This window comes from Chroicocephalus ridibundus, chromosome 13 (assembly GCF_963924245.1).
Source record: "Chroicocephalus ridibundus chromosome 13, bChrRid1.1, whole genome shotgun sequence".
In the NCBI taxonomy this organism is placed as follows: domain Eukaryota; kingdom Metazoa; phylum Chordata; class Aves; order Charadriiformes; family Laridae; genus Chroicocephalus; species Chroicocephalus ridibundus.
In genome coordinates, this window is record NC_086296.1 from 11046905 (window position 1) to 11071273 (window position 24369).

Genomic DNA, 24369 nt, shown 5'->3' on the forward strand with positions numbered 1-24369 from the left:
TTATTTAAAGTCATTCTTAGTTTAGGAAACAAGTCTTTTAACAGATTTTCTTGGGAATATAGTGGAATGATGGTTAATTTTTCTCAGGATTACAATTCCATAATAGAGTCTGGAATTTCTCTGCATTTCTCTTGAAGCTTGGAGCAGCCACAGCGCAGCTGCCTTAACAGGCTCGCAGAGGTTTTCTGTCATGTGGAGGGATTCGCTGGTGGAACAGAGCACTGTGACTTCTGCACCCCTCTGTTGGCCTCTTGCGTAAGAGCGATGTCCAGCGAGGGAGGTCACAGCCCAGGCATCCTGCCTTCCTGTAATCCTGAACAATGGTTATGTGCCTATTGGCAGCTGATGCTATTTAAAAAGCTTATCCTATTTAGAGGTGATCTAATTTTAATTGCATTAGCCGTATTTAAGAAAAAAGAAGCCATTTAATGTGAGCTATATACAGACTCATATCAATGGGAAGACCAAAATAAACATCTAAGGAAAACTTTGAAGTGATTGAAGTAGAATACTAGTAGCTTGCTGAGTGGTAAATGTTGAAGTTAGTCTCTGGCAAATGCTTAAGAAATTGAACTGAATGAGTGATGGCAATAAATTGGAGGCATTGAAGGTTTCTTCATGTGTTTTTGAGTGTGAGTGAATGTGAATTTGCGTAGATCGTAATATGTCTGGGAATATGTCACCACATGTTCAGCAAACTTCAAGCCAAAAATACTTTGACTTTTAGCATATCAGAAGTACTGGACCATAGAAGGTTTAAATTCTGTCCTAAGCAAGCCCACAGTTGTACTAAAAATATTATGTTATTTATAAGTCTAGACTGAATTTAACAAACAAGTAATTTGACATGTTGGATCAGTCAGTGCCAGCCATGGTGAACTGCAGTCATTACAGGAACTTACAAATGCAAATATTCTGGGTGTGTCTGGTATATGCCTGTAACAACCCTATTTTTAAAAATAGGGCATTTTCCACCAAACTTTAGTTATTACTGAACTGATGAGGAGTCAGGTTTTTTTTTTTTTTCTGTGAAGCAAACCATAAAATTACCAATTTATTGTAATACTGTAGAGAGAAAATATGTGTATTAAAAATGTTGGCTTTTTGACTGAAAATAATACCTTTCAAAATTATTTATGTGATTTTTAGCCCTCTCATTAAAACCAGCCAATTCTGAAGTAGAAATTCAGTTTTCCATCAAACTCAGTTAGGTGGAGTTGATGGCTGAAGCTGTTTTCCTTGAAAGTGGACTAAAGCATTATGTCAGAATACACTGAAGTTACAATGCTCTAGTAAATTAAATGAAGCTATAGAGTCAATAAGCTTTACACATATAATATTATTTTTTTTATAATACTAAATAGCAAAAAGGTTATTATCCCAACAGTGTTTTAGATCTAAAAAACCTAGATTCAAAGGCAATTGATATGACCAACGAGAAAGGATTTGCTGATGTCCTTAATCTCGCATGCACGGTTTATCCAGAACATGGAAAACACCTGACGGTTCAAGATAGCTTTGTGTGACTAATTTTTTTTTTTTTTCAAGAAAAGGTTTGAATAAAAAACTGGTATTTGAGGGTCACAGAAAGCTTGATATATCAAAACTCCAGTTCTGGTTCTCCATTTTGCTCTGTATTTGGCTTTTGTTTTGTTTTGGAGTTTTGTGGTTTTTTCATTTTCCTCTTCCCTCTGTTTGTAGATAGTGCTGTCTTTTGCTTCATGCACGTCATCTTTGATGATTGTGGGGAGGGGAGGGAAACACAGTGAAAGTGTTATATTTCAATATGCAACTGTGTATGTTTTGGTTTCTTCTAACTTGTTTTAAAATTGTTGTGTTGGATGTGGGGTTTGTTGTTGCCGTGTTGGTTTTTTTAATGTCCTGGTGCTTGCTTTTAAAGTGCTGTAAACTTTTGGCAGTTAGCTTAATTTCTGTTATCTCACTGTGGCACAGGAAGTACTTGCGTGATGCAGATCGCCAAGTTCTGGCCCAACAAGCATTTGTGCTTACAGTGAAAGTGTTGGAGGACACTCTCAACGATCTGACGCAGGTAAGGCAGCAGCGCATTTAATGGTCGTTGATTTAGTAATTAGATTTTTCTAGGTTCAGTTTACTCATTCCTTAGATTTCCTTAGACTGAAAGGTTGCATTATTATCACTTTGTTCTAATACCTTTTGTTTATATGCAACTACACAGAAAACTTTCTTCCAGCATTGTTGTTTTTCGTTTTTGAAATCCAGTAACAGAGTTGTTGAGAATGGATTGTAGTAAGTCTAATTTAAGTCCCTTAAATTTTAAATGATGGTCATTACGTGGAGTATAAGAACAGCTACATTTTTGGGTGGGATCTGTTGGAAATTTCCTTTTGAAATGAACTAAAATTCCTCTTGCAAAACAAAATCAGACAACTAGGTATTACATGCCTAGCCATTTTTAACAGCTAGTCCTTGACAGCATCACACCTGCTGTTACATTTAATTGTAATTTTTATTTAATATTTAAAAGTCATTTAGAGACTAATCAGTTTCGAGGTTAAGATAACTGGAAATTGGAAGCTTATTTGGTAAACACATTCAAGGAAGAACTTATTCCTAAGGTTTTTCAAGTTAACAGAGTATAAGCTTAGCAAATTAAATTAAAACATCCTTAAGAACACTGGAACTATGTGTATGACATAGTTTGTTCATAAATCCAGATGGAAGAATTGTATCATTGTCGATTTTTGAAAGGCGAGATGGTGTACTGAGATTTTCTACCTTTGGACTGTCACCAAAGTAATGGTGCAAAAATTAAAATACTATAGGGATTTTAGCATATTTCTTGATATACTAACAAGAAGTTATGTAAGAGGAACCAAAGGGAAGGTTCTTAAATTTGAGGTTGGTCTTCAGTTTTGATTTCAATACATTAGAAGAGAATTTTGTGCTATTAAAACCTTGGGTGTCATTTAGTTGGATCCCATAGTATAGACTGAAGTAGCGGGGGAAAAAAAATTAACATTGCAGCTTTGGTTCAGCCTGTGCTGTTGATTTCTCTGTGGTGTTTTCACTGATTAAAATACTTTAATTGTAAGACTTGTGGCTTGGTTTAATTAATATTCAGGAACAAACAAGAATGAACATGAAATAAATACATTTTCTTCAGCAGAGGTAGTAATGTAAAGGTATCGACTCATTGTCAATATTCATGGTAGTCACAGCTGTGCTCAAATGGTTTCTGATTTCAATAATAACACAGAAGAATAACTTCTTTTATTAAGGTTTCAGAAGATCAGAGTTCCAAGTCTTCTAACCTTGCTTCAGGAAGGATGACAACAGACGTCTCTAATAAAACTAGTGCTGAAGAGGGGAAAGATGTCCTTCCCAAAAAGCCGGTTTTATCAGATGGAGTGGTACATGGTACTGAAAATGGAGTAAAGGAAGTGACCCAGGGACAAATTCCCAATGCTATGGACATATTGGAACAAGAGGACAAGAATGACAAGGAAATTAAAGAACTCCCTAGGCCTGGCTCAGTTGAGCCTATGGATCTTGATGGATATTCCAATGACCCTGAAAAAATTGATTCTTCATGTAAACGCAGTGAGCCAGACCGTCTTCAGTCTGGGAGGAACTCAAAGGAGAGAGCTCCAGAGAGCCGGACTCCTGAACTTTCTTTGGAAGAGCTAAGTATCAGCTCAAAACATCAGCAGCAGGCAGCTAAAGGAATAGTTCAAGCAGTATCTATAGAAGAACCTGTCCAGAGATCAAGCAGAAAGAGGAAATTACTTGAGGATGTGGAGTCTGGGAAAACACTTCTGCTTGATGCTTATCGAGTGTGGCAGCAAGGTCAGAAAGTCATGGCCTATGACCTGGGTAAAATAGAGAAGATCATGTCTGAAACATACATGCTGATTAAACAGGTAAAATTAATCATTAATTATAATTTCTCTATGTGACCTCAGACGTGATTATAGAGTAACAATAATTGCCAAACCAAGCAGTATAGAAATGTCCCTATTCCTGTTCAAAAGCTGGGGAGATAAATGTCTCCCAAAGAACCACTTTCTTGACAAGACCACTGAGGGGGGGGGGGAGTAGGACCCTTCATGTTTTGGAACTAAATTTCTGAAATCAGTTAAGAACTATAATGCCAATTAGGCGGGATTTGTTCATGGTAAATGTTAGTTTGAATTGAGAGAGTTGTGTATCTTTGAATATATACTTCTCGATAACTTAAGGTCACTGTTCTGCCACAGAAGTGCTGCTTCTCCCCCTTACTCCCATGCCCTACATCCCCGTTTCATCTGAATTTAATTGGATTTATAGATGAACTAAGTAATTACGACTTCATTAGTTGTGATTTTGTGTTCAGGTGGATGAAGAAGTAGCACTTGAACAGGCGGTCAAGTTTTGCCAGGTTCATATGGGAGCATCAGCACAGAAACAGGTAAGCTCTGTGAAGTCCCTGGCTGCTTGTAACAAGCTTTTATTACTTAGTGTGTACAATCAAGTCTGTCGTTGAGTGTTTGTGGCAATTAGAAATATCTGCTTCCCTTGTATTGTTATCATCTAAGATAAGTGGGGCCACATTAGTGTAGGAAGCTCATCCCTTTTGTTAGGATCATTGCTACTGTTTATGTCAGGCTTGAAGAACAGTTTGCGTGCCCAGTAGCTTTTGGGGAGATGCCAGACAATCTTCAAATTGAAATTTCTTAATGTCCACGTTATTCCTTAGCATTTCATGGATAGTAATTACTTCTTTCTGATCCTTAAGAGCTAACAAGCTCATCAGCTCTTCCCTGGCTAACGTTGCACTTTGCTCCAGAGGTACCAAATATCTTTTCTTTCAACTTGCATGGTTGAGAATCTGATTTTAACTCTGTTATATTACTCACTTTGTTTTTAGCTTGTAGTTTCTGGGTTTATCCAGCAAACAGTTATAGAGCTTTAAAGAGATGGTTATTTATCAGTCCTTAATGTGAAATCAAAGCCAAGAAGAAAACTGGATGAATGATGTCTTTAGTGGTCCTTCATTTTGCCAGCAAACCATCATTTGAAAGCCCCAAAGTATTTATAGTTTTGTACTTTCCATAATTTTTGCCACCAGCACGCAATGAAGCAGTTACTCCACAGACTTTGTCTGGAAGATAAAATACATTTTGAAGAAAAATCTATATTCCTAGTTCGTATTTTAATACGCTTGGGGCTTTCTGCGTGTTTTATGCTATGAAAATGTAGTCTGTGTTAGCGATTGCTAGTGCTCAAAAAGTAATTAAAATAGTATTTGTCTAAAAATAATCGAAAAAAATCTGTCAGAGTGCAGCTTAGAAACTTTCAGTTGTCTTTGAGTGTTTCACAAGTGGTGATCTGTATCGTGCTTACGTACATAAAACAGGAAGCATCTCGAAGTTTTTCTACACAAGAAAGGTAGATAACTGTAAGAATATGTTGAATTGCCTTCAGTACTGATTTACAGTAGAGCTCTTTCAAAAGTGTCTTGAACAAACTTTATTTATGAGTTGCAGAATTTTATTCTCGTTTTCTACAGTCTGTCTCCTCTGTCCCTCAAGTATCTCTTCTCCTATTATTTCATCTTCCTATCACGGAATCACAGAATTTTCAGAGTTGGAAGGGACCTCTAGAGATCTAGTCCAACTGCCCTGCTAAAGCAGGATTGCCCAGAGCACATTACTCAGGACTGCATCCAGGCGTGTCTTGAAAGTCTCCAGAGAAGGGGACTCCACAACCTCCCTGGGCAGCCTGTTCCAGTGCTCTGTCACCCTCACCATAAAGAAGTTTTTTCTCAAATTTGATCGGAACTTCCTATGTTCCAGCTTGTGCCTGTGTCCTGTTACTGGGAACCACTGAAAAGAGTCTGGCTCCATCCTCCTTAAACCCACCCTTTAGATACTTGTCAACATTAATAAGGTCTCCCCTCAGCCTTCTCTTCTCCAGGGTACAGAGTCCCAGCTCTCTCAGCCTTTCCTCATAAGGGAGATGCTCCAGTCCCTCAGGCATCTTTGTTGCCCTACGCTGGACTTTCTCCGGTAGTTCCCTGTCTCTCTTGAACTGGGAAGCCCAGAACTGGACACAGTATTCCAGTCGTGGCCTCACCAGTGCAGAATAGAGGGGGAGAATGACCTCCCTTGACCTGCTGGCCACACTCTTCCCTATGCAGCCCAGAATTCCGTTGGCCTTCTTGCCAACAAGGGCACATTGCTTGCTCATGGATAGTTTACTGTATCCAAGACCCCCAGATCCTTTTCTTCAGAGCTGCTTCCCAGCAGGTCTGCCCCTAACCTATATTTGTGCCTGTCATTCTTCCTCCCCAGGTGCAGGACCCTACACTTGTCCTTGTTGAACCTCATTAGGTTCTTCTCTGCCCAGCCCTCTAGCCTGTATAAGTCACGCAGGGTGGCAGCATGGCCCTCTGGGGTGTCAGCCACCCCACCCAGTTTGGTATCATCAGCGAACTTGCTGAGGATACACTCAGTCCCCTCGTCCAGATCATTGATGAATACATTAAACGATACTGGTCCAAGTATTGACCCCTGGGGGTCACTACTGGTTATAGGCCTCCAACTCAACCCTGCTCCATTAATCACAACCCTCTGAGTCCTGTCACGCAGCCAGCTCTCAATCCACCTCACTGTCCCCTTGTCTAGTCCACACTTCCTCAGTTTCCTAAGGAGGATGTTATGAGAGACAGTGTCAAAAGCCTTGCTGAAGTCAAGGCAGATTACATCTGCTGCTCTGCCCTCATCCAGCCAACCAGTTACAACATCATAGAAGGCTATGAGGTTGGTCAAGCATGATTTACCCTTGGTGAATCCATGTTGACCGCTTCCAATAACTTCCTGCTCCTGAACGTGCTTGGATATGACATCCGGAATGAGTCACTCCATTACCTTCCCAGGGACGGAGGTGAGACTAACCGCTCTCTAGTTCCCTGGGTCCTCCTTCTTGCCCTTTTTGAAGACTGGAGTGATATTCGCCTTCCTCCAGTCCTCAGGCACCTCTCCTGTTCTCCATGATGTTTCAAAGATGATGGAGAGTGGCCAAGCAATAACATCTACCAGCTCTCTCAGCACTTGTGGGTGCATTTCGTCAGGGCCTGTGGACTTATGGATGTCCAGTTTGGCCAAGTGGTCTCTAACCTGATCTTCCTCTACTGGGGAAAACTCTTCGTCTCTCCAGACCTTCCCCCTTGCCTCCAGGGCCTGGGATTCATGAGGGACAGCTTTAGCAGTAAAGACTGAAGCAAAGAAGGCATTCAGTAGCTCTGCCTTCTCTGTGTCGTCCACCACTAGGGCGCCCATCTCATTCGTTAGTGGGCCTACATTTTCCCTAGTCTTCCTTTTTCTATTGATATAGTGAAAGAACCTCTTCTTGTTATCTTTAACCGTGGTGGCCAAGATGAGTTCTACGTGAGCTTTGGCCCTTCTAATTTTCGCCCTGCATAGCTTCACTACATCTTGGTATTTTTCATAAGTAGCCAACTCCTTTTTCCAAAGATCATAAACTTTCCTTTTTTTCCTGAGGTCCAGCCAAAGCTCTCTATTTAGCCAGGCTGGTCTACTTCCCTGTCTGCTCGTTTTTTGGGACTTGGGGATGGCCTTCTCCTGAGCTTTTAAGAGTTCCTCCTTGAAGTAAGACCAGCCTTCCTGGGCACCTTTGCCCTTCGGGACTAGCCCCCGAGGGACACTCTCAACCATGCTCCTAACAGGCCAAAGTTCGCCCTTCGGAAATCTAAGGTGGCAGTTCTGCTGGCTCCCCGCCTTGCTTCACCAAGAATCGAAAATTCTGTCATTTCATGATCACTCCACCCAAGATGACCTCCAATCTTTACATCCTCTACAAGACCTTCTTTGTTAACAAGCAGCAGGTCCAGTAGGGCACTTTCCCTAGTTGGCTCCCTCACCAGCTGTGTTAGGAAGTTGTCTTCCACACACTCCAGGAACTTCCGGGACCGTTCCCTCTCTGTTGTGTTATATTTCCAGCAGACATCTGGTAAGTTGAAGTCCCCCACAAGAACAAGGGCGAGCGATCGCGAGACCTCTGCCAGCTGCTTATAGAATATTTCATTGGCCTCTACATCCATAGGCCCCCTTTGGGGGGGTCTGTAACAAACTCCCACCACGATGTCTGGCTTATTGCCCTTCCCCTTGATTCTTATCCATAAACACTCAACAATGTCATCATGCACATTGTTAAGTTCTTGGTATTCAAAACAGCCCCTGACATAGATGGCCACCCACCATCTCACCTTCCTTGACTATCCCTTCTGAAGAGTTGGTAGCCGTCAATCACCGCACTCCAGTTGCGCGTGTCTTCCCACCACATTTCTGTGATGGCAACTATATCACAGTTTCCCTGCTGTACAGTGGCCTCCAACTCTTCCTGTTTGTTGTCCATGCTGCGTGCATTTGTGTAGATGCACTTCAGCTGGGCTAATTGCCTTGCCACTTTATTGAGGGTACAAGCCCTTATTCCCACCTGTCCGTGCTCAGACATTTCTGCAGTTGCCAACATATCACTACTCCTCATGTCTTTGCTAGCACACAGGTCATCATCTCCCACCTCCACTGCGACAACAGGCTGCAAGACCTTGCTAGAGCTTTTACCCACCAGTACTGGCATGCATCATCTCCTGTAACTTCATCTTCTCATCATGTGTCTTACCCAGTAGAAGCGTACAAGGAGGGGTAGACGCTATGACTAGTCTAGAGATACCCACACACTGCATTCCAACTTGCCAGTTACCAGAAAAAAAGTATTATGGTTACAGGGAGGAGAGTTGCCCACTTCTCCATCACTTGATTCTTTCCCTTTGCCTAGGTGCTAATTGTCATAAAAATGGAAGGACAGTAAAAGCCTTCCAGAACTCCTTCCTCCATATTTGGATGAGACTTTTCTTCTGTAAAATACAGCCATCTATTGCTTTGCAAAAACATAAGCTTCTGGGGAGGTACATCTCTGATGTTAGCAAGTTAGGTATTGGAATCCTTTTCACATTAAGACAATATTTATCTTTTTTTTCAAAATAAGTGCATTTCTTAAACCTCCAGATAATTCTTCTAGTTTCTGAAGCAAATCCAGTACCTATCACCAGAATGCTGCCTCGGTTCTTTAGATCTTTTCAACCTAACCTCAAATAACGCACATCGCCTTGTCCTCCCTTCACTGTGTTAATGTACATGAGAAATGCTTCTCAGAACTGAAGCGCAATTGTGTTGGAGATGCTGGTTAATAGGCAGAAAAACTTAGAAGGTGAATCGTCTGTATTATATAGAGTTAAGAGGTCTTCCTTTTAGGTTTTTCTGCCTAGTGGAGCTGAAGAAAATTGAGGCTGTAGGTCAACTTCTGTAACAAGGTTTAGTGCTGTCTACTCTGCAGCTGCAGGCAAAACAGATATTTCTGTGTCTTTTGTGAAAGTTTCCAGATATTTTTTTGTTTCCGTTTGAGAGATGTGCCTTCCAACGGAGTCTGAACCTTGTGTTTTCATGCACTATTCTCTTGAAAATATGGATACTTGTTCTCATCTCCTTTCAATGAATATTGCTTTACTGGTGATTGTTGCCTTGTCCAGGAGGGTAGGGGAGGTTCAAAACCTGAGGACAGACTCTGTTATACGGCATTTGTTCTAGATGAGATTATCTTCATGCTTAATTTCTTCCTGAAATGGTGTTAGTTTTAGTTGTCTGGAGGCACGCCAACCTATTTTTTCATGTGCTGCATAAAAAGTTTGAGTCTTGAGTATCCATAAAGGTTTCCAGTCATTAATACTGAGATTAAAGTTATCTAACAGTGCATCTAGTCAAAATGTGCCTTTGTACAGTGCGTCTCCTAGCAGAGTAACAGGAGAGGATGTAAGAGTAAAGGGAGTTTTTCTTTATTAGATTTTGATGGAAGTAACTTTCTCCAATTTGTGCCCCTCAGGAAGTCAGTAACATTTTTCCATTGAACTGTAGAAATGAACAGAAATGTCAAGAGGGGTATTCTAGTGGAAGTGTTTCTTTGCTCATAGTCTGGTATTTAAGATATTAATATTTTTTTTTATAAAGAAATCTTGGCTCAGCATGTTAAGACTTTTTTACTTCATCTTGGGGGGAAAAAGCAGGAGTCATCACACAGTGATTTATGACTTCAAAATAAAAATAATTTGCTAATGAGCTTCTTTAAAAGGTAATGTTGGAGTTTGCTTTTTGGATGTACTCACCTTTTCAAAAACTACTAGACAAACTCGCATGTATCAGCCAAGTTCCTTGCTGGGCTTTCGTGAAGATTCTGGGTATGCAATTGCTATGCCAGCTCTTCCAGCAAAGTCAACAGTTGCTCAGGCGGATGGCAGAACGTTAGAATGGTGAAAAACCTGCATACAAACTAATTCTGAAAGTAGATGCGATAGGTGAGCTAGTATTTGACTGCACTGGAAGGGATGAGATTTCCTGTTGAATCACTTGAAATAAACCATACCTCTTAATGTGCAGCACTTTGAAGCCTGTAGCATTCCCTTTTAGGAAGCGGTCCCAGCTAATGAGATTTTTACATACTGCAGTCTCATTTTCGTCTGTTTCTAGCAGGATCTTGTAAGCTGTGTGAAGCTGCCCTACTGCTAGTATAACACTATGAATTAGTGTGGAGACACAGGAATGGCCACTCTTGTAGACATCTGTCTGTTTTCAGCAGACTGAATCCTGTTTTATTTAAATTTGGCAAGTAGGTGCCTTCTGTAAACAAATGATGTCATGCATAGAGCTGCCGCAGCCCAGAGAAGTGCTTTGTTACTGGATAGTTTGAGTAGGTTCACAGGGCTCTGTGGTTCTTCAGTCACTTGTCCCAGGAAATTGACGGTTAAAAAACCAAAAGTGAACACAAACCCCACCTTGATGTATGTCTTTCTTTGCTGCTGTTGTATTTTACCGTTCCAGGCAGTGTATGGTTTCTTTATGAAAGTTTTCACTTGTTACTAAAATTAGGAATTATATGAATTATGAGTTTCCAACTTTCTTCCAGACCAGTCAGAGTTTTTAACCTAAATATTTAACAATTCCGTTGAAATCTTATTATATGCCTCTTCAGGCTTAAGCAGGAAACAATACAGCAATCAGTAAACGGAATTTGACAAAGTGGGTTATTACGCTTTTGTGATGAGATCTGATCTTTTAAAAGCTTAGTAATACTGTGACCCTTTCACTTGATTTCAGAAATTCTCTGTAGTCCTCATGACTGCAATGTTAACATGTATCGAGCCAACGAGACTCTAGCGTAGTCTTCTACAAAGTCAGCTAAATGCATGGGGAAGTGGCTTGGAAAAGTTGGCTCCCAGCTTTGAAGAAGGCAGAAAAAGATTTTACTTTATGAATGATTTGTGCGGTGTTTGTATTAGGCTAGGTTCAGTGTTACTGTAATAAGTATTTCATGTTAAACCATAATGATGAAGTACAATCTGAGCTTGTAACACCATCTAATGTGAAAGTGAAATGGGAGGTGGGAAGACTAAAACATGTGCATTTTTTTTTGTTTTTAATGAAAAGGAAAATCCTTTATGGTGTATGGGAACAGAGTAGCATCAATGGAGGAGACTCCAGTAATTGATATAAAAATGTATTCAATATCAGTTGCTGGGAGATTTCTTTCAGTATTCCAAAATAATAGTAATAATAATGATGATAGTAGTAATTTTTAAAAGTGATGTATTTGTCAAATTCAACACATTTTAGGTCAAAATCTAGAGTGGTGATGCAACATTCTTAAACACTCGTATTAATACTGTTGTTTCTTATCGTATCCTCAGAGTTAAGAGGACAAGGGCGATATTGCCTGATCAGTTTTCAGTATTACAGAAGATTGCCCAGCAAACACTTTGAAAATAAATACCATTTTATCTGTTACAACAATATGATCATCAGCCCTTCAGAGAATTTTGTTTTGCTGCTTGTTGCATACTTAACTGTTCTTGTAGAAGTTGCTGAGTTGATCATAGGGCTAATGTAAGGACTAACCTAATGTAAGATGAGGATTTAACAAAATATCTTCCCAAATATTCACACTTTCTAGTGTTGCCTATTGACTCCTTAGCCTAATGCACTGTTTTTAAGAAAAAGAGACTAAAATTCCAGAGACCACTTAAATTTAGTTCAGACTATGGCAGCTTCCGAAGAAGTGTGTATGAGCACCAGTAATGACCCATCAGGAGTGGGGTCATCACTATAAAGACATTTAATTGCTTATGCTAGTGTTTAAAGTCATGGAGTAGTCCTGCAATTGGAGAAGGTGGGAGAGCATTAGCCATCTCATCTGATAGGCTTTTGGTAACTGAGGGAAGAAAGTAAGTAGTTCAGGTTGAACTTAGGAATTGTGATGGTGCTGGAGTTTTCTGAATTTTGTTGTTGTTGTTTCAAGTAACATCCTGTAGAAGACGTGATAGTGAGTCATAGCGTAAGAACACAGCATGGTTAAACCAGCACTTTAAAGTAAGAACAGCTGCTAGAAGAAGTAAGCCTGCTTCCTTGGTGGCTGCTCCTTCCTGTGCCGTGGTATACGTTCCGCTGTGCTGGCACAGGTACTTGTGTGGCTGTGCAGCACACCGGGCTGGAGAAGAGGGGGAGCTGAAATCATTCCTTTTTTTGTTGTTTTCCATTTAAGTTCTTAATTGTGAGCAAGACTTTTAAAATACACGTATCAAATAGGCTGAAACTGCTATCCTGTAGTGGTCACTGTGTCATTAGTAGATAAATTACTAAAGTTACACTAGAGATTAATTCATTTTGTGGTCAAGCGGCATTTTGAAGGATGCTTGTTCTTTTCTTTGATTTTCTCAGTCTGAGAATGTTATCAAAAAGATTTGCAGAGATCCTGAAAGCAGTCAGCTATTGCTCTGAGTTATAAGATATATTTTTAGTCTTGCCAACTATGATTTTCACGTGAAATTAATGGGCCCTGGAAATGGAATACCAAGGAGGCCTTGTTGAGGGAGAATGAAAGATTAAGAGGCAGACTAGTTTGACTTCGACATAGCATTATACTTAAATGTGTGGTCCTAAGGACCAAGGAGAGGATGTGCTGGCAGAAACCAGTTTGTGAGGTTTCTAGATAATTAGAGAATTTCTAATAAGCCATTCCACTGACTGCCTAAAATTGGTCATATTAAATTCGTCGTTTTATACGTAATGATGATGTCTGTGATACTGTTAAGGACGTGTCAGCATGGGAAGGCTATTGCAGCACAAGCTAGGATACAGCTTCGTAGTACACAGAATGTTCTATTAATGCATGTGGAGATACTTCAGTCTAAGAACGCATCTGTCTTTTTTTTTTTCTTTTTTTTTCTTGACTTGCAATTTGAAAAGGTGTTTTTATTACTGTGGACTTAATACTAAAATTGCAGCTTTTGTGAGTGTTGAAACTGTCACGACAGGTAGCCTAAAGAGGACAGGCAAAACTTTGTGTGTTAAGCTATACTGTGTATCGCCAATCCTGAGAACTGAATTTATCTAAAACAAATAGCTTAAAACATTGCAGACATCAACATGGCACAGAGGGCTGGATTTAACATCTCTAAAAATACAAGAGTGTTCAAAGGCGAAGTTCCAAAATGCCACTAAGTCTCTGCTCCTGTGTTGAGACCCTTGAGAATATGGGACTGTATGCAAGATAGCCCTGGTAATGGGTAGCGATGTAGCAGCTGAAATTTCTATTGGCTCCTCATGGTATAGTATATCATCTAAATGTCATGAGAAGGGACTATTTCAACATTGTTGAGTTATTTAAGACTCACTGCTGCCTTAGCCAAAAAAATCCTTGCTCTGGGACCAACTCCATCCCTGAAGAGGGAGGGAGGGAAAAGAAAATTTCAACCATCCTTTCCTGCTCCGGCTGCCAAACCTGGAGCTTTCCCCGTGCCATTCTGACTGATCCAATCCTCCCTTCCACCCTCCGCTTCACTCACCTCTTCCAAACTCTCACATCCATGACCACGTTCTCCCACTGGCTGATGCCAAACTCCGAGTGCTCTTCTTGTTTCCCTTTCTAAACCTTGCAGTCAAAACTCTTCAGCAGCTTTCAGTGTCAGATCTAATTAAACATGATGCTTCATGAAGAAGCTGCCACCAGAATCAAAACAAGTGAATTTTATTATAAACACAAAGGCACAATCAGGTTATGCAAATCAGCTGTGCCTTTCAGGCTCCTGGCGGGCTGCCAGCGTGATCCCTGGTTTTTATAAAGTTTTGCTGCTTCTGTGATATAAAAGCAATATTTGTTGAGGAAAGGCAGTGTTTTAGTGCTGCAGTTCCTGCCCTTCTCTAGTTACGAAACAGGTAACTGAGGTCTAGTTTTCTCCTTTCACCAGTGTTTAATGCTTCCCAGTCTTACACCCCAGCCTCGTACTGGAGAGTTTGAGAGGATGGTAGGTGATGGACTGGCTGTGTGGGGACTGCAGCTGGAACTGCATGCAACCTCAAACGTGCTCAGATTAACTCTGGAGCATCAGTCTAGTGATGTTACAATCTCTATGTTGGACCTTTTGGTGAGTGTGGTATTTTATTTGGAACAGGAAAAATTGACTTCTGTGACTGAAGCTAGAGGGCACTTCAGTGGATTTTCCCTCTTCTGCTGTGGAATGCAGTCAGCACTGCAATGACACAGTCTTTTAGGCTTTTTTCTTCAAGGAGAAAACTCGAGTGACTTGTTTGAAGTGCCTCGAATGTCTAGAGCATTTTCTTCTCGAATTCTCACTTTAAATAAAAAAACAAAACAAAACAACCCACAAAACAACAAATCACTGAGCTGTTCTCTTCAAGAAACAGCTAAAAGCCTTCCATAAAGGGGAGTAGATAAGTAAAATATTAAATAATTAGAAAATAATCATCTCTAGTTCTACCTCATGTGTTTTCCCCTCCCTTTTTGTTCCACCCACACGCTGCTAATTTTCAGCTTTTCTTCCTGCACATCAAGACGTCAGAGACTGCTTACAGAGAAAGTTGTTTTTCCTGAGTTATCTGTATGCTTTATTAATGCAGCAAAGATGACAAGAAAGGGAGGGGGAAGGAGGAGGTGGGGATAGGAGGGACAAAAGGACAAGCTCTTTCATGGTCTCAATCCTACCAAAGGGTGACCATTTTGTTCACTATTGCATTTGCCAGTTGCCATGGCATCCCTCTCTCACTCTATCCTGGAGGTGTATTCTTGATATAATTAACAGCTCTCCTCCTTCTGTCTCCTGCAGAAAGCAATCATTAAGTGAACATGAAGGAAAGAAAAGTCACTTTTTATCTTTTACTTTGTCTGTCAGTGTTTTTCATCGCACTGCCTTACCTCTCTTGGCCCAATAATGATGTTTTTGTATATGGAAGCATTGCTGGAATATGGCTGCCTGTATAGACCAGGCCATGAAGCTTCTGCATGCATTTGTGTAAATGGAGGATTCTGTTAGGCTAGAGCGCGGTTCAATCATATAAAACTGTAATCTTACAAAATATAAAGTTCTTCAGAGTCTGGATCATGGATATTGCTGCTAGTACGAATGTACCTTGAAGACGACTTCCAAAGGAGATTTCTTTCAATTATTGCTGCAGAGAAATGGAGAGGAAAAATTATGAATAGGCTTAGTTTAATTAAAACACAATATTGAACAGAAATTGGAGCGGTAATACTGGGGAACGTGGAACGTGGCCGGCATAGTGTTCAGCCAGTTTGTGTGACAGCTTTTAGGCTTTGTTGTGAGGCACTGGTAGTCTTTTAAAAGGGCGCACCTCTTTTTGTAGGTGGATTCAGAGCACTGCGTGCTAAACTCAAACATGGGAATAACTTAAAAAAAAAAAAAGTTATGTAAGAGTTGCAGTGCCAGCATCTTTCATTAGGAAAATTCTGTTGGGAAGACCGGCACTTTCCCTTTCTATGGAACAGTTGATCGTTACTTTTTCCCACAGCCCCAGAGCAGTGAGCCGTTCCAGAAGTAGTATCAGTAAGGTTCCTGTAGGATTTCTTTGTTTTTCAAAATGTGTTTTGAAAACAACAATAAATAAAGTAAAAATAAACCCTTGGACAGGTTTTCTGGCTTACAACCTTGCAGATAGTCCAGGAAGTATAATTTTCTGATATTTTATCTTAATGCTCAATTTCTTTTTCCTGCTGCTCTTGTCTTATTACTGAAGTGCCTCAACTGGGAAACTATAGGGAGCTATTTTTTTCCACTAACATCTGTGAAAAACTTCTGTACTTTTGACGCTACTTTTCTTGGTGCAAGGCTGTGCCAGTGCTGGCTTTCCTGCATTTTCTTTACTACATCCCTTTGAGGAGTATGCTGAAATAGTCAAGGTTTTAGCAGATGAAGAAACTGATTTGGACCCCTGTGTAAGTCAGAAATAGTCACAGTTCACCCAAACATGCATGCTATTATTCATTTAAATTTTGGCTTTATACAGACTTCATAACAAAGAACATTTTTAATAAGTATTTTAAAGAAGAGCAAATAAGATGGCAGGTATTTATGGAAGTCATGGACTGTTTTTCTCACCGTCTCTGACATGTCATTAGGATATTAATAAGCGTTAAATGTTTCTTCCATCTACTTTGATAGCACAGTCAAGAGAAAAGTCGTACTGCACGCTCTTCTCTTCAATGCCTCATTTTGATTTTAAAAGTCCAGAAGAAAATCCGATCTTGACTAGATGAACCTGCAATTACAATGAAGGATGTGAAGAAGGCAGATACCCACGTTTTCATCTTCGTTCAGTTGTATGCACTTGTTCAACAAATAGCATCCTCATCAATGTAAGAAAAGATTAATTTCCTGTTGGTGACTAAAGCCACTTTGTAATATAGCTACTGTTTTTCAAATGCAGTGGTGGTAATAGAGCCGCTCAGCACGGTGAGGTGGATGGGGCACAGGGCAAGGAGAATTTCTGTAGTTCTGACTTCGTGCCACAACAAAGTAAAAAACTAAAAAAAAAAAAAAAAATCTCCTAATGAGAAACCACATAAAACACTAGTAAAGGATTATCACTGCTTCTCAGTTTCCCACTATATATTTGTGGAAAATAATCTTTATTGTGCCTTACTGCTGGTGTGGCAGTAGAAATAAATGAACATTTATTCTACAGAAGTAGAAAAAAATGCTTCCTGTAATGAGTGTTTTCTGTGTTTATCTCTCAAATGTGGTGTTACAAAGTATAGTGATTTCCTGGCGGCAGTCACCTGCAGGATGATGAAATGTGGCCCTGTAAGTCTTGAGCAGTAGAGTTAGTGACGTTGCCCTGACCTGGGTGTTGTGAATAGCTTCGCTTACTGGTCAGAGGTGCTGGAACTCTTGCCCTTACACTAAAACCTAAATATTGTAGAGGCAAGAATGTGTGCACGCCTCATGGTGGTGCTTCTCTTAGTTTTGTGCTTATGGCTTTTGGGTTTTCTTCAGTTTCTGTGTCCAGTAAAGCATATGAAGCAGGTTTAAATCCCTTTTCTTGGTGCCATGTGAGTGGCAGAATACACAGTAGCCAACAGTGTGGTTTTTTAATACTTTGGCTCTTATTTTAAAGATAGCTTTCTCCTGCTTTTTCTTCTACCCACCCTCTCTTTTGAGAAAATGAAGTCATTGAGAGGCTTTTTTCTCCTTTAAAGATCTCTCTGTTTCATTGGGTTGAAAAGAACGTGTCTATTTGTAGGAGCCTTAGACAACTCTTCACCAGGTCACATCTAGAAAGCTCCCTTTAAAGCCACAAATACAAAAATCTTCTTTGATTGCCATACTTTGGTATAAGGCTGCACTTTTTGACTACACATTAGAATTTTTAGTCATGGTTTTACTGAGACAGAAACATGATGTTACTTTCAGCTTTATTCTTTTGCACAAATAAATTGTCACTCTCTTTATGAGGCAGGTTACGTAAACCACAACTTCACCTGGAAGAGCCAATTCAAACTAAAAATTGATTTATTTTTCTTGTCCCTGATACGGCATCTTCATTTTGAGAGAAATTAAATTTGAATTTGGTTCTGTCTATGTATACCACTAAGGATTGTTTCAGTCTCAACCTTTTTCTCTCTGTGTGCTTGATCATCTGCTTATAAGAAAACCTCCCTCTTTTCCATGTTTGGCACTGCCTCCATGCCTAGTTAAATGCGTTGTGGCCAACCACTGCGATTCTATCTGGCAGCCGGTTCCCAGTGGCATTCCTTAGAGACTTATACCAGGCCATCACCCTCTCTAACACCTTGGATGATGGGATGGAGTGAACCCTTGGTGAGTTTGGGTGACACCACCAGCTTGGAGGGCATGGTCAGTATGCTGGAGAGCAGGGCTACTGTTCAAAGCAACTTCAGTAGCCTGGAGGATTGCATTGACTGATTGCATTGATCAGGAACCATCTGAAGGTTCAACAAAGAGAAATTCAAAGTCCTGTACCTGCAGCAGAATGACCCCTCTGTAACATAACTGGCTGGGGAACGGCTCTGCCAAAAAAGATTTGGAGTCCTGGACAAGAGGTTGAACACGGGTCAACGGTATGCCTTTACGGCAATGAAGTCATAGGGAGCTGTATCGCTTCATCCTGGAGAGAGGACTAATTGAGGGTGGGGGTATGGAATTGCTATCTTCAGCAAAGAGGAAAGAACTAGATGAGGGACGCCATTTAAAGTTGCAGCAAGAGAAATTTGGATGAAGTGATAGGAAAAAAATGTTCACTGTGAAAGGTGGTAAAGCTCTAGAACAGGGGCCCAGAGAGGTTGTGGAATCTCCATCCTTGGAGGTATTTGGAACTGGGCTGGACACGGGCCCTCGATAAGCTGATCTAACTTTGAAGTCAGCTCTGCTTTGAGCAGGAAGTTGGACTAGAGACCTCCAGAGGTCCCTTCTAGCTGGAATTACTCTGTGATGTGGTGCTCCTTCTCTCGCCAATCGTTTTTCTTCTGAGTGCCATCTAAATATTCCTGAGTTCCTTTCCAAATGTCTTCTTTCTGGCTATGCAAATAGCTGTGCGTTTTTATAGAAATACAGTTTGAGGTGCAGATATATTTTTAACAAATGCATACCTAACTAGTATTTCTGCTGAAAAAATTTTGGATGCCATACAAGCACAGAAATTTCAGGTTCTACATAATGTTTTATGTAAGTTAATGAAGTGCATGGGTGTGAAGGGTTTTCCCTCTAAATCACAGCTGAAAACATTTCCTCTAGCGATCTCACTTCTGGCTTAAGGCTTTCTTCTGAGGGATCCCTCAGGTTGTGATCCCATTGTGTGCATCTGGAGACCTTTAGTTTTAGAACTGATGCTTCAGAACTTGCATCAGAAGCAGAATAGAGCTTTTTTAATCCAATATGGTAACTGTTGTGAATATAGCTGGTATATTCTATTTTTTCTGTGAGCATAGAATCTGGCAGGTTTTAATCATATGCTTTTTAGAGATTGATTAATCAAGTTCAGGAACATTAAAAATACATTCCACCAATTATTTAAAAAAAAAAAAAGTACCTGTGTGCTTTCCACCTTTGAATTTTAAATATGTAATTTCTCCTTCTGAAACTTACTGTGTTCTCTGTGTGTGACACCCATCTACAAGAAGGGTCGGGAGGAGGATCTGGGAAGCTACAGGCCTGTCAGCCTGACCTCGGTACCAGGAAAGATCATGGAGAGGATCATCTTGAGTGAGCTCTCGCAGCAAGTGCAGGGCAGCCAAGGGATCAGGGCCAGCCAGCATGGGTTTAGGAAAGGGAGGTCCTGCTTAACCAACCTGATCTCTTTCTACGACCATGTGACCCGCCTTCTGGATGCGGGGAAGGCTGTGGACATTGTCTATCTGGACTTTGGTAAGGCCTTTGACACCGTCCCCCACAGCATTCTCCTGGAGAAGCTGGCGAATCATGGCATAGACAAGTGTACTCTTCGCTGGGGAAGAAACTGGCTGGATGGCCGTGCCCAGAGAGTTGGGATTAATGGGGTGAAATCCTCTTGGCGGCCGGTCACCAGTGGTGTCCCTCAGGGCTCAGTTTTGGGGCCAGTTTTGTTTAATATCTTTATCGATGATCTGGACGAGGGGATTGAGTGCACCCTCAGTCAGTTTGCAGATGACACCAAACTAGGTGGAAGTGTTGATCTGCTTGAGGGTAGGAAGGCTCTACGGAGGGACCTGGACAGGCTGGATCGATGGGCCAAGGCCAGTTGTATGAGGTTTAATAAGGCCAAGTGCTGGGTCCTGCATTTCGGTCACACCAACCCCAAGCAACGCTACAGGCTTGGGGAAGAGTGGCTGGAAAGCTGCCCAGCAGAAAAGGACCTGGGGGTGCTGGTGGACGGCCAGCTTAACATGAGCCAGCAGTGTGCCCAGGTGGCCAAGAAGGCCAACAGCATCCTGGCTTGTATCAGGATTAGCGTGGCCAGCAGGAGCAGGGAAGTGATGGTGCCTCTGTACTCGGCACTGGTGAGGCCTCACCTCGAGTACTGTGTTCAGTTCTGGGCCCCCCTGTACAAGAGGGACACTGAAGCGCTGGAGCGTGTCCAGAGGAGAGCGACCAGGCTGGTGAGGGCTCTGGAGACCAGGGCATGTGAGGAGAGGCTGAGGGAGCTGGGCATGTTTAGCTTGGAGAAGAGGAGGCTGAGGGGAGACCTCACTGCCCTCTGCAACTACCTGAAAGGAGGGTGCAGAGAGGTGGGTGTTGGCCTCTTCTCCCAGGTGAACGACAGGACCAGAGGAAATGGTCCGAGGTTGCGGCAGGGGAGGTTTAGGTTAGATATTATGAAGAATTACTTGACTGAAAGAGTGGTCAGGCACTGGACCAGCCTGCCCAGGGAGGTGGTTGAGTCACCATCCCTAGAGGTTTTTAAGGAAACATCTAGATGTGTCACTTCAGGGCATGCTCTAGTGGCAGAGATTGTAGGTTGTTTGGTTGGGCTCGATGATCTCAAAGGTCCTTTCTAACCATGAAGATTCTATGATTCTATGACTTTTCTGGCATTGTAATAAATCTTTGGTTATCTAGGACGTTAGGGCCCAATTTGATTTTACATTTGACAGCAAAACTCTTTACTTCTATTTCAAACACTCGTACTCTGTCACCATGGTTAAAATGAGATTTTCTTCATGGTAGAGGTAGGAGACAGGCAATTAAACAGTTGAGGATTCCATTCAACCATATCTTTTACGGTCCAACAAGTTTCCATTAAATGGAGACTGTAAAGAGATGAAATAAATGCATTCTGTGGCCTCACAGGCAAGAATACTTTATGTGATCGCTGATAAAAATTATAGAGAAGATACTCGTTTTATGGGTACTTTTGTTCCCTTCTTTGGTGAATTTATGTCACCCTTCTATCTTCTGTCTATATAATTAACAACACTGCATTAAATTCTTAGCTCTGGCTTTGGAGAAAAGCGTTGCTTTTAGTGCCACTGTTCAATGCTTAAACAAGAGCATTGTTCAAGTTGGATGCCAATGTTACTCAGTTCTGGACGTACTGGAAATTTATGATTTGGGGTTAGGCTGATGACTTACTTTGCAAACAAATACATGTTTCTGCTTTCTCCATTTCTTCTCAAATCATTCACTAAGAATAATTTCTTTTAATAATTTGAAGGTTCTCTTAAAGTGCTGCAGATCTGTTTGTTCAGGTCAAGGGTTTATCAAGATTTTTTTCAATGAAAGAAATGTATCTGTTCACAAGAGTTTGTAATTCGTGCTTAATAATGGAGTTCAGAAAAGTATGTTATGTTGTGAGGGATTTGTTAAATAAAGCATTGTAAATGTGAATATGAATAAACGTTCAAGTGCTAGTTTGATAAATAGACTGTAAAGAACAGAAAAATAATCTGTAAAGGAGAAAGATTTCTTTATAATAGTGATTGATTTTTATATTTGTTTTAGTGAGAGTGTTTTCTGTCTACAAAAAGTTGTACTGCCTGCAGTTGTCACTGAAGCAGGTAGCATATGCAGAATTTCTGGCACATATTTTCTCACTGTCTCTGCCTGGCCTTTTTTGTTTTATGTAGTCCACAGGAGAAACGCCCACAACCCCAAAGCATACAAAGGACAACAGAGAGAGCTTCTTCCCAGTGACGCCAGCCACACTGCATCCTACCCCAGTGAATCCAGACACTGTGACTCCTGAAAATCTCCTGAGGTTGAACGATCTGCACTCCAAGTCCAAACCAGCCTCTTCCTCTTCCTCCTCCTCATCCTCAGCATCTTCAGTACCTCCATCCCAGGAGTCACAGAGAGACACTGAGCATCTCCGGAGTCAAAATGCAGAGACTGCTCCCAGCATGAGTGATCTCGCACGTGGTAAGTCTCAGGGAGACAGAACATTTTGTCCCTCCCTTATCAGTTTGCGAAGACCATGTGGCGAGTCAGTGCCTGAGTTCTGATACTGGTTCATTTTCTGATCACTAGGCCACATTCAAAAGGCTACACAAACAGATTTTGTCTTGATCCTGAATTCGGCACATCTACGTAATTAATACATATTTTAATTACTAGGATAGATTAAAAGAGTGACCACTGTCTATATAACTTGCCTATGAGATCATGGAATAACAGCCTAAACATAGTCATATGTTTTAAATAGAGAATTTAAGTCTCTAGTAGCATAAAAACATTTGTTTTGTTGTCTTCAAAGAGGTAAGGATTTAGTTCTTTAAAATACCTTAAATCTTTAAAAAAGTTGGAAGTGATTGCAATTGAAATAAACTGGTGGACAGCCTACATCTGACTTACAAGTGTCTGATTAACATAATAAGATGCATAGCTATCACTGCCCTGTATATGTGTGTGGAGATACATAACACTGAAAATGCCAGGCTTCTACATGGTTCGTAAAGTTAGTGTATCACTATTACTTTTCACATTTGAGAATAAAAAGCATCTGGCAGGACTGGAATGTTGGGAATATATTATTTGTAGCCCTAGTATGGTTCTGTGCAAGGTTAGAGTACAGAAAAGGATTGAAGAAACAGAACAAATGTTACTTATTCTCTTGCACAGTCGTGTGATCCGTTGAGGACTGTGTTATGTACTTGGTTGTATGCAGTTTGTTTAGATGAGGAAGGAACTAAAGGAGAATGCTGTCTTTTTGTTTACTGCTGTTATGGCAGGCCGGCTTCTTAGCAGTAGTCATAGTCACTGCAAGGCAGTACTGCTCCACTTTGGGGAATGAAGTAAGATTAGACCCAATTTCAGATTTGTCTTGGGTGCCCAAAAGAGACGGTTGTGTGTCTTTGTGGGACACTGCATGTGTTAAGGTGGCAGAGCACCTGTCGCAGCCTGTGCTTTCTTGCAGCCTTATCAGGAACGCTGAAAAAGCATCTGCTGCTGCTTTTGCGCACTCCGTCTATTCACGAGCTTGGGTCCCAACACTACTCACAAAATGCCATAGGCAAATTCATGGAAGCCCAGATAAAGTTATGAAGGGACCATATACATAGAGGCATTGTGAAAAGTGACAGATGAGGTTACAGTGGAAATAGTGCCCAGATTTGCGAGGCTTGATGGTGCATAATATTAACTAATGATTAATAGACTCTGATCTAGTCTGTATGTTTTGTTAATCTGGTGGTGTGACTTCCTAAATTTTGGTCTGTATACTTCTGGTATTTCATTTCTTTCCACATCTAATCAGCCTTGGTATCTGAATGCACATAATCTTCTGAATTCATCACCAACGAAGAACAAATTGCTAATCTCCGAGTACAGGATAAAATTGAAATTTAACATGCAGTATTAGCAGTTGCATTATTATCATCTAATTTTCCTTTTTCATAAATCCAGAGAGAGATTGTCTTGGGAGGGGAAGAAAGGAAAGGGGAATGATAAGGAAGGAATGGCTTAGTCCATGTGTAAGCCATGTTTGTTATTGTCCTTATGAAGCTAAAGAATGGAGTTGCATGGTGTCATAAGATATCTTGGCAGGCTTGTTCAACAGGGGGTAATTCAGGTTTGTGCCTAGACAACAAGGGAGAAAAAAAAACGAATCCTCTGTGAAGTTGCTGTACACTTACTAAGGAGACTGGTAGGAATAACAATGCAGATAAGAACTCACACATTCTTTTGGTTTTCAAACAAAACTCATGAGTATTTCTGACGTGCTTTCCTCTCTGCAATTTCCCAGGCCACATTGCAGTGATTGGAACGTTTGTTTTAATCTTTTGACTTCCTAGGTTTTGTTAGGGTTGTAAAGTTATATATTGTTCTTTCTTCTTTCATGCTTTCTGTACATCGTCTTGGTTGAGTGAGATGGAAGGGTTAGCTGCCAGAATTACACCCCTGAAACTATGTCTGAAGATCAAGAGGCTCTCTCTGCAGAGCTCTCATTCCAGTGCTGAATGCGTGCGTTGTATCTGGCTTTCTGGCTCTCAGACCTACCTGACAGGTCATTTCTCTAGCTGAGAGAGACACCAATT

General features: G+C 41.0%; 1 protein-coding gene across 6 annotated transcripts in view; it reads left to right on the top strand.

Annotated features, from left to right (window-relative positions):
• The window catches only part of CABIN1 (calcineurin binding protein 1), a 123391-nt gene that overhangs the window by 81900 nt on the left and 17122 nt on the right, over nt 1-24369 (top strand). For all 6 annotated transcript variants that reach the window (XM_063350899.1, XM_063350894.1, XM_063350898.1 and 3 more), the window contains 4 exons: nt 1954-2050; nt 3261-3902; nt 4355-4429; nt 21964-22255. In XM_063350899.1, the coding sequence (XP_063206969.1) occupies nt 1954-2050; nt 3261-3902; nt 4355-4429; nt 21964-22255 (1106 nt within the window). The remainder of the gene's footprint in view (nt 1-1953; nt 2051-3260; nt 3903-4354; nt 4430-21963; nt 22256-24369) is intronic.